Source organism: Panthera leo, chromosome A2, assembly GCF_018350215.1.
Source record: "Panthera leo isolate Ple1 chromosome A2, P.leo_Ple1_pat1.1, whole genome shotgun sequence".
In the NCBI taxonomy this organism is placed as follows: domain Eukaryota; kingdom Metazoa; phylum Chordata; class Mammalia; order Carnivora; family Felidae; genus Panthera; species Panthera leo.
Window position 1 is genome coordinate 124,179,605 of NC_056680.1, and position 10,986 is coordinate 124,190,590.

The following is a 10,986-nucleotide window of genomic DNA, read 5'->3' on the forward strand; positions in this document are numbered from 1 at the left end:
CCCAAACAAACAAAAACTGAAGGAATTCGTCACCACTAAACCAGCCCTACAAGAGATCCTAAGGGGGATGCTGTGAGACAAAGTACCAGAGACATCACTACAAGCATGAAACCTATGGACATCACAATGACTCTAAACCCGTATCTTTCTATAATAACACTGAACGTAAATGGACTAAATGCGCCAACCAAAAGACATAGGGTATCAGAATGGATAAAAAAACAAGACCCACCTATTTGCTATCTACTAGAGACTCATTTTAGACCTGAGGACACCTTCAGATTGAAAGTGAGGGGATGGAGAACTATTTATCATGCTACTGGAAGCCAAAAGAAAGCTGGAGTAGCCATACTTATATCAGACAAACTAGACTTTAAATTAAAGGCTGTAACAAGAGATGAAGAAGGGCATTATATAATAATTACAGGGTCTATCCATCAGGAAGAGCTAACAATTATAAATGTCTATGCGCCGAATACGGGAACCCCCAAATATATAAAACAATTACTCACAAACATAAGCAACCTTATTGATAAGAATGTGGTCATTGCAGGGGACTTTAACACTCCACTTACAGAAATGGATAGATCATCTAGACACATGGTCAATAAAGAAACAAGGGCCCTGAATGATACATTGGATCAGATGGACTTGACAGATCTATTTAGAACTCTGCATCCCAAAGCAATCGAATATACTTTCTTCTCGAGTGCACATGGAACATTCTCCAAGATAGATCACATACTGGGTCACAAAACAGCCCTTCATAAATATACAAGAATTGAAATCATACCATGCATACTTTCAGACCACAATGCTATGAAGCTTGAAATCAACCACAGGAAAAAGTCTGGAAAAACTCCAAAAGCATGGAGGTTTAAGAACACCCTACTAAAGAATGAGTGGGTCAACCAGGCAATTATAGAAGAAATTTAAAAATATATGGAAACAAACAAAAATGAAAACACAACAATCCAAATGCTTTGGGATGCAGCGAAGGCAGTCCTGAGAGGAAAATACATTGCAATCCAGGCCTATCTCAAGAAACAAGAAAAATCCCAAATACAAAATCTAACAGCACACCTAAAGGAAATAGAAGCAGAACAGCAAAGGCAGCCTAAACCCAGCAGAAGAAGAGAAATAATAAAGATAAGAGCAGAAATAAACAATATAGAATCTAAAAAAACTGTAGAGTAGATCAACGAAACCAAGAGTTGTTTTTTTGAAAAAATAAACAAAATTGATAAACCTCCAGCCAGGCTTCTCAAAAAGAAAAGGGAGATGACCCAAATAGATAAAATCATGAATTAAAATGGAATTATTACAACCAATCTCTCAGAGATACAAGCAATTATCAGGGAATACTATGAAAAATTATATGCCAACAAACTGGACAACCTGGAAGAAATGGACAAATTCCTAAACACCCACACTCTTCCAAAACTCAATCAGGAGGAAATAGAAAGCTTGAATAGACCCATAACCAGGGAAGAAATTGAATCGGTTATCAAAAATCTCCCAACAAATAAGAGTCCAGGACCAGATGGCTTCCCAGGGGAGTTCTACCAGACGTTTAAAGCAGAGATAATACCTATCCTTCTCAAGCTATTCCAAAAAATAGAAAGGGAAGGAAAACTTCCAGACTCATTCTATGAAGCCAGTATTACTTTGATTCCTAAGCCAGACAGAGACCCAGTAAAAAAAGAGAACTACAGGCCAATATCCCTGATGAATATGGAGGCAAAAATTCTCAGTAAGATACTAGCAAATCGAATTCAATGGCGTATAAAAAGAATCATTCACCATGATCAAGTGGGATTCATTTCTGGGATGCAGGGCTGGTTCAACATTCGCAAATCAATCAACGTGATACATCACATTAATAAAAGAAAAGATAAGAACCATATGATCCTGTCAATCGATGCAGAAAAGGCCTTTGACAAAATTCAGCAACGTTTCTTAATAAAAACCCTCGAGAAAGTCGGGATGGAAGGAACATACTTAGAGATCATAAAAGCCATTTATGAAAAGCCCACAGCTAACATCATCCTCAATGGGGACAACTGAAAACTTTTTCCCTGAGGTCAGGAACACGACAGGGATGTCCACTCTCACCGCTGTTGTTTAACATAGTGTTGGAAGTTCTAGCATGAGCAATCAGACAACAAAAGGAAATCAAAGGCATCAAAATTGGCAAAGATGAAGGTAAGCTTTCACTTTTTGCAGATGACATGATATTATACATGGAAAATCCGATAGGCTCCACCAAAAATCTGCTAGAACTGATACATGAATTTAGCAAAGTTTCAGGATACAAAATCAATGTACAGAAATCAGTTGCATTCTTATACACTAATAATGAAGCAACAGAAAGACAAATAAAGAAACTGATCCCATTCACAATTGCACCAAGAAGCATAAAATACCTAGGAATAAATCTAACCAAAGATGTAAAAGATCTGTATGCTGAAAACTATAGAAAGCTTATGAAGGAAATTGAAGAAGATATAAAGAAATGGAAAAACATTCCGTGCTCATGGATTGGAAGAACAAATATTGTCAAAATGTCAATACTACCCAAAGCTATCTACACATTCAATGCAATCCCAATCAAAATTGCACCAGCATTCTTCTCGAAGCTAGAACAAGCAATCCTAAAATTCATATGGAACCACAAAAGGCCCCAAATAGCCAAAGTAATTTTGAAGAAGAAGACCAAAGCAGGAGGCATCACAATCCCAGACTTTAGCCTCTACTACAAAGCTGTCATCATCAAGACAGCATGGTATTGGCACAAAAACAGACACATAGACCAATGGAATAGAATAGAAACCCCAGAACTAGACCCATGAACATATGGCCAACTAATCTTTGACAAAGCAGGAAGGAACATCCAGTGGAAAAAAGACAGTCTCTTTAACAAATGGTGCTGGGAGAACTGGACAGCAACATGCAGAAGGTTGAAACTAGACCACTTTCTCACACCATTCACAAAAATAAACTCAAAATGGATAAAGGACCTGAATGTGAGACAGGAAACCATCAAAACCCTAGAGGAGAAAGCAGGAAAAGATCTCTCTGACCTCAGTTGTAGCAATTTCTTACTTGACACATCCCCAAAGGCAAGGGAATTAAAAGCAAAAATGAACTACTGGGACCTTATGAATATAAAAAGCTTCTGCACAGCAAAGGAAACAACCAACAAAACTAAAAGGCAAAAACGGAATGGGAAAAGATATTTGCAAATGACATATCGGACAAAGAGGCTAGTATCCAAAATCTATAATGAGCTCACCAAACTCCACACCTGAAAAACAAATAACCCAGTGAAGAAATGGGCAGAGAACATGAATAGACACTTCTCTAAAGAAGACATCCAGATGGCCAACAGGCACATGAAAAGATGCTCAACGTCGCTCCTCATCAGGGAAATACAAATCAAAACCACACTCAGATACCACCTCACGCCAGTCAGAGTGGCCAAAATGAACAAATCAGGAGACTATAGATGCTGGAGAGGATGTGGAGAAACGGGAACCCTTTTTGCACTGTTGGTGGGAATGTAAACTGGTGCAGCCACTCTGGAAAACAGTGTGGAGGTTCCTCAAAAAATTAAAAATAGACCTACCCTATGACCCAGCAATAGCACTGCTAGGAATTTACCCAAGGGATACAGGAGTACTGATGCATAGGGGCACCTGTACCCCAATGTTTATAGCAGCACTCTCAACAATAGCCAAATTATGGAAAGAGCCTAAATGTCCATCAACTGATGAGTGGATAAAGAAATTGTGGTTTATATACACAATGGAATACTACGTGGCAATGAGAAAGAATGAAATATGGCCCTTTGTAGCAACGTGGATGGAACTGGAGAGTGTGATGCTAAGTGAAATAAGCCATACAGAGAAAGACAGACACCATATGTGTTCACTCTTATGTGGATCCTGAGAAACTTAACAGAAACCCATGGGGGAGGGGAAGAAAAAAAAAAAAGAGGTTAGAGTGGGAGAGAACCAAAGCATAAGAGACTCTTAAAAACTGAGAACAAAGTGAGGGTTTATGGGGATGGGAGGGAGGGGAGGGTGGGTGATGGGTATTGAGGAGGGCACATTTTGGGATGAGCACTGGGTGTTATATGGAAACCAACTTGACAGTAAATTTCATATATTGAAAAAAAAAAAGAACTCCCTCACCCTTTCACCTTCACATTCTTCCACCTATCTGCCTGTGTACGATGTGCTCTTTTCTCCTATTACTGTGGATAAACTAACACTGCTTCTTTCTAAGCCCAAAATGATGGCTGGAGCCCTGCATCCCATTCCTTGCTGCCTCCTCAAGAATTTTGCCTCTCTGGGTATCTTTCCTCCATGACAGGCCTCCCCTACCTGGATCATGTGCACGTAAATGCTGTGCAGTAGCTCCCTCAGTGAGCTCTTCAGAATAGACCCGCTTCACCACTCTCTCCCCTAGTACAACTCCTCCACAGTTTACCTCTCATTCTCTGGAGTCTGTTTCTATCTCTCTTCTGTCCTGTTACTCCTGAAACCACCCTCACCAAGGTCACCAAAACCTCCAAAATGCCCAGTGTCGATTCTCAATCTTCATCTTGACTTGTAAGCAACATGTGATCAGGCTCTCCTTCTTAGAACACCTCCTTTGCTTAGAAATCATACTTATGATTTCTACTTGAGATCTTGATTTGCATTTCCAATAAATTCATCATACTCAGCACGTCAAACCCAAAGTCTTGGCATGTTCTTCTCCTCCTCCAGAGTAACTCTTGCCCCCATTTGTCCCCATTTCAGTAAATGACACCATCTTTCACCCGGTGTCTGCATCAAAAACCTAAGGGCCATCTTTCTGTCATTATTCTATTTCTCTGACATCCTGCATAACTAGCACATCAGCAAAGCCTGGAGGCTCTACATCCAAGATAATTCTCAAACCCAATCATCCTTCACTATCTATACAACTCTTGGCAGAGCCTCCACGAATTTCTGCCTGTAACATTAGAACTGGTCTTGTCTTATTCCTTTTCTGCAAAACAGCCAATGTGATCTTTCAAGATTGTAAACCAGGTATCATCACAATCCTGCAAACCCACCTCTGGCTTCCCATTACATCGGAATAAAACCCCACGTTTTTACCATGTGTGATCTATCGCTCAGCCAGGTCTCCAGCCTCATTCCCAGGGCTCTCCCTGTTGCTCGTTCTCTCCCACTTCTGTTGGTCTTCTTGCTATTTCTTTACAATGTCAACTTGTTTGCACCTTAGGGACCTTGTGTTGTTTCCACCACCTGAGAGACCCTGCCCCCAGATGGTTGCCTGGCTCCCCCCTCACATCATTTTGTTTACCAACGGTGCTACCTCTTCAGCCAGTCCTCCAGCACAAGTTGTAAACAGCCCCCCTCGTCATTATTCTGTGGTATTTTTCTGCCTATTCCCACTTCTACCTGACATTATATCTATTAATCTGCATTTTGTGTATCCCCTACTGGCTTCAATCCATGAGAGCAATGACCTTTGCTTTGTGTTCCTTATATTATTATCACCAAAGCCTTAAATAAGATCCCACATACACTAGGTGCTTAATTAATATTTGCTGGGAACAAATGGATTAAGATATGCAGGAAGAAAAAGGATTCTTTTTATTTGGCTCAAATACTACCCTCCCTGCCCTCTTACAGCTCCAGGAGCTCTGAGAAAGCATACCTCTCGTGGAAGCTGCCTGTCAGCTCACCAAAACGGTCCATATCTCACCTTTCTGAGACACAATTGCAAAATGCCAAACAGACCACATGCAGTGTGACACAGCCAGTAGAATAGAGGCACAAAACAGCACTGCAGGCTGACCTGAGGATAAAGCGTATATAGCCACGGGGGCTCAGAATCCTTTCCCAACAGCTTACAAAGTAAATCAAAGATTCTCTTGCCTTCCCAGACAATCAGAAACACAGATATACCTCCCATGGATGTTGAGTCAGGAAATATATGTCACACATGTGTGCCAGAGCCAACATAATTATTTGTAATCAGGAACCATATGCCCAGGCCCTGGGGGTCCTTTAGTCAGAGAGCAGAGATGCCCACAAGAGGGGCAGCCCATGTTAACAGCCCAGTCAGACCAAAGCAGCCCTTCCTAAAACACATGTTTTGTAAGGCCCCTTTACCTGAAATGAAATGTATAATTAATACCACTTACCCAACATAAGTCTTCAAAGATCAATATTTAATAATACAAAGGAGGACTAGAAAGAAAATAATTTATAATAAAACCATGCAGATTTCAATATGTAAATACTTAGGCACAGCTACCCTAGGAGAATAATGAAGTAGTCAGCTAGATGTATTAACAGCTACAAAGGAAAATCAGTGCAGGTGTGTTTTCATGAAGGCACGAAAATAAAGCAGTATTGCTGTCAGGGACCTGATTTTCTGAGCAGGTAAACAAATCCTGCTCAAGTTCCAAATTACAGAAAGTAATCTTTCCTCCCTTTGCAAGAGAATTGCATTTCTGGAAAATTCACTATTTAGTACAAATATTTGTGTTCATATATAAAATAGAGTTAGGTTTCCAGAGTTCTGGAAATTATAAACAGAGTGCTCTGCTACATAAATCAAAGGCTGTATGGGACCTGTGTCCCGCAGGAGGACTAGTATCCCTGGACACCCCAGGCCCCTTACCCCCTCAACACACACAAATCCATAAGCATGCACATTTTCAAAATTCTCCCAAGAGGCACTTTTGCCCCTCCATGCCCCAGAACCACTGTTCTAGGTCAATGCTAAGCTCAACCACCAGCACCCAGAAGGCTCAGTGGTCTTGGTGTTTCAATTGCTCCTCTTTGATACCTTGCCAAGGTCTGGGGAAACAAACACATGTCAGTTGAACAGTTTCAGAAGAAAGTTGGCCCCTGCAAGCAGATGGGGAAGGAAGCCTGACTTCTCTGAGGAAAGTCCTATGGGTGAGAAAGTGGGGAGAAGGAGGGTGGAGAGGGTGTGACAAGAAAGCAGAAGAGCACATCTCGGTGTCTAGTCAGCCTAAGATTGTTTACCTCTGTGCATGTGGGGATTGGTTCAGTTCTCCAGAGAATGAGGAGAGAGACATATATGCAAAGAGAATTGTTAGAAATTGGCTTAGGATCTGCAGAGCCAGGAGAGCCCATGGTGTAGCTCCAGTCCGAGTCTGAGTGTGAAGGCAGGAGAAGAACAATGTCCCAGCTAGAAGATAGTCAAGCAGACAGCACAATTCATCTCTCACTCAGCTTTTTGTTCTATTCAAGCCTTCTGTGATTGAATGGGGCCCACTCACATCGAAGAGGACAATCTCCTTTTCTTAGTTTACCCATTCAAATGTTCATCTCATCCAGGAACACCCAGCAATAATGTTTCCCAAAATATCTGGGCACCCCCTGACCCAGTCAAGGTGACACATGAAGTTAACCGTCATACTCTGGATCTCTGTTTACCACTCATTTCCTCTGAAGATGTTGAGACAAACAGAATCAGGGGCTCACACGCACCGACTGACTTGGAGGGGGTAGAGGGCAGCTGTTTTCTGGAGTGGCTAACTTAGAAATGGAAAAGAAAATTAAGAACATTGTGATGAGGCCAGACGTTGCTCTGAAAACATTAGGCACCACAACTCTCCCCTGCCGCACACTAAAACCAGAAATCACTATCTGGTTACTATGCTTCCTGTTCTTCTGGGTTGTTTTTTTTTTAATAGAATCTCCAAAGAGTTTTGCTGGTTTTCCTTCCACATGATACAGGATAAGAGGCTGAGGCCATGCCAAGCCATTCCCAACCTTTCCATGAAGACTGACAACAATGGTCAAATCAAACGCTCCCTTTACAGACAGAGAAGATCCAAGAAATTCCCTCAACTTTAACAATGTATCTGTGGGATGTGTATACATGCATGTGTACGTGTGTGTGTGTGTGTGTGTGTGTGTGTGTGTTAGTAAACATGACATTAATGTGAACACACACAACTGTCCTAAATATTTCTGAGAGATCCCAGGGGCTAAGGAGCCTCCTATTTGGAGCTCCAGTTGAGGGCGCCACCGAAAGGCCCCTGGTTGTGATCTGCTATGGCACTAATGGCTCTCTTCTCCCCAGCCTTCATCTGCTGTTGGAGTCCATACTTCCTCTTCGACATGTTGGACAATTTCAGTCTCCTTCCAGACACCGAGGAGCGCTTCTATGCCTCTGTGATCATTCAGAACCTGCCGGCTTTGAATAGTGCCATCAACCCACTTATCTATTGTGTCTTCAGCAGCTCCATCTGTTTTCCCCATGGGTAAGGGTCACTACTGCCCGGGCCAGCACAGATGGCCATTGCACTAGGACACTGACATGTGTCTTCTCTTTCAGTGCCTCCTGGCAGGTATAGATGAGATGCTTCAGGGTCAGAAAGGTCTTGCTAGTATGACAAATTCAAACCCAGGCCTGGGCCATTGTCCATGCTCTTTCTCCTATAACCACATCACCTCCTGTAGCAACCATCTTAATCAGGTCACACATAGAAGAGCTTTCTTTTGTCCAAAGTTTCTCTACACTAATTTCTCTACACTCAATACAATGCTGTGGTGATAGCAGGATCCAAAGCCTTATTGTCATTTTACAGATAAACAAATGAAGGCCCATGACCTTAAGTAACACTATTGAGGTTATCTAAAAAATTAGTAGCAAAGCTGAAATTAGATCCCTCCCACAACTACTCAGCCATCTTGCTGTTTTTCAGCTGTTTTAGTGCATGGGCTACAGAGAATAGGTAGAGATATCCATAGGAGATAAAATACTAAAGTGGTTTAAGGCTTGGGTTTGATGTCAGTGGCCACAGTTCAAATCCTGCCATTGCTGATTCATGGCTATGGATAATAGATGTGGATAAGCTCAATAACCTTGAGCAAGTTATTTAACTTCCATAAAACTCAGTATCTTTGCCTATAAAATGGGACTAGAAGCAGTGCCTACCTTTCGACCAGTGATGTCTCTGTACACTGGGCTCTGGTGCTGACCAGTGGGAAGACTGGGAGTGGGAAGGAAAGAGGGATATTACATGCAAAGTGCTTAGTCCAGTGTTTAGTCGTCAATACATCCTCCATAACTATTACGGTTTAACTTCCTTACTTCTCTTTTCATCAGGTCAAATTATTTTCCCTCTCTGATCTATTCTTTCTCTAGGCAGCAAACATCACAGGATTCCAGAATGACACTCCGGGAGAGAACCGCGAGGCACGAGATGCAGGTTCTATCCAAGCCAGAATTTATCTAGACTCTGGGACAGTAGTATGGCTAGTCTGAGCCCCATCAGCAGTGCTGGGTCCGTCTCCACCTTGGGCACGTGCATGGAACTTCTCCATTCTGCTCCTTTGCACAAAGCAAATATCCCAATGAGTGTGTATCTCCTGCGTCAGCAAGTATTGGCTAATGTGAAGTCACCAACTGTTCATGTCAGCCAGGAAAGATCCTCCCTCCTCCCCATGATTCCCAGCCCTCCTTCCCACTGCTCAGCACCAGAACCCAATGAACAGAGACATCTCTGGCCCAGGATCAAGCTTGGGCAAGCAGAGGGGACTAAAGAAGCATAGTTGTGTTACGAGAGTCTTCTAATTACAACTTCGGATGTAAATAAAAGACTTGTTAAAGCTTAGATTGTCCCCCCATCTTTGGATTGGCTGTTTAGTAGTTGTAGCCCAGAAGATATCTGTCCTCAAAATGCCAACAAATTCATTTCCAGGCATGGCTACTTTGTGTCTCCTCTGCAGATAGCCTTGGTTTGTAGTTGGGTGTGTTGGCAGGAATCAACCTCACAGTACTGTTGTATGAACAAATGATTTGTCAAAAGAACCCAATGCTGGCCCTCCAGAGGAAAGTTCTAATTGAAGGGTGCTTTCACTGATGGGAGAAAAAAAAACAAAACACTAAAAAATCATGGGCCCCAGATTTCCAGTCTCTGAGAGTTGGGACCCGGGTCTCACATATCTGAGGCTCTCTGAAGTCCCCTCCCTTTGCATTCAACGTTTGGGCCACTCTGGGCTCTGTTCCTCATGTCGCAGGGACCCTTCTTTCCCTTCCATGAACCCTCTCTCATTAGCTGGGAGCTGAATTCCTGTGGCTTTTCTAGGCGCGGTCCTGGTCCCAGAAGCTCTATCATTTTTGCATATCACAGCCATTGTCTATCTAACACCTCGGCCAGAAAGTGCTGGTGGGGTTTATTTTGACAAGTCTGGAGTTTGGTATTTATAAGCATAATCCAAGTGAAATATGACTAAATGTTTTCTAGTCAATTTTTGCCATCAGATTTTTTCGTAAGTGGAAATGGCATAATTTAATTTGATTATATATACACCCCACCCACGGCTGTGGAATGTGCGTGAACTCCTTATTTTTAGCCTCACATACATTCTTGACATTAAAATCTCCTTGGCAAAATCCTCCTTCCCAGAATTATTCTGAGCTTAAGTCTTTTTTTTTTTTCTTGGCCTACTGCTAGTGGAGTCATTAAAATGTGCAGTATATTTTAATAGCACTCCATTCCTCATTATGGTGTCAGCCCAGCAACTGCATGTTTAAGGTCACAGTGGCATTTTTCCCGCAAACTCTCTTATCAATTCTGTCTGACCTTAGGGAAAGTATCTCCTTGGGCAGAAATCAGACTCTTCAGTCACTCTCTCTCTGAGAATAATTCTCTGAATTGAGTAGCCTGAATAATCTAGTTTATGTCTACACAATGGTTTTGAAGACTGCCTCCCCTTCTGTCCAATCAGCTAAATGTGAGCAACCCTGAACACTTTGAGCGGCTGAGAAGTACTTTTCAACATTTCATTCTCAATCAAGATGTGCCACAAAAGAAAAGACCCGCAGAATTGTTGCTAAAATCGCTGCCTGCATGGAAGCCAATTAACAGAGCAAAATCTGGCAGGTGTCCGGGATGGCAAAATAGGAGGCCTGGGTTCTCCTGACAGATGCTTTCAA

At 42.2% G+C, this 10,986-nt stretch overlaps 1 protein-coding gene across 2 annotated transcripts in view; it reads left to right on the plus strand.

Moving 5' to 3' along the window:
• The window catches only part of NPSR1 (neuropeptide S receptor 1), a 160,213-nt gene extending 150,930 nt beyond the window's left edge, over positions 1-9,283 (plus strand). For both annotated transcript variants that reach the window (XM_042921855.1, XM_042921865.1), the window contains 2 exons: positions 8,125-8,305; positions 9,193-9,283. In XM_042921855.1, the coding sequence (XP_042777789.1) occupies positions 8,125-8,305; positions 9,193-9,283 (272 nt within the window). The remainder of the gene's footprint in view (positions 1-8,124; positions 8,306-9,192) is intronic.
• Positions 9,284-10,986: the final 1,703 nt, after the last annotated feature.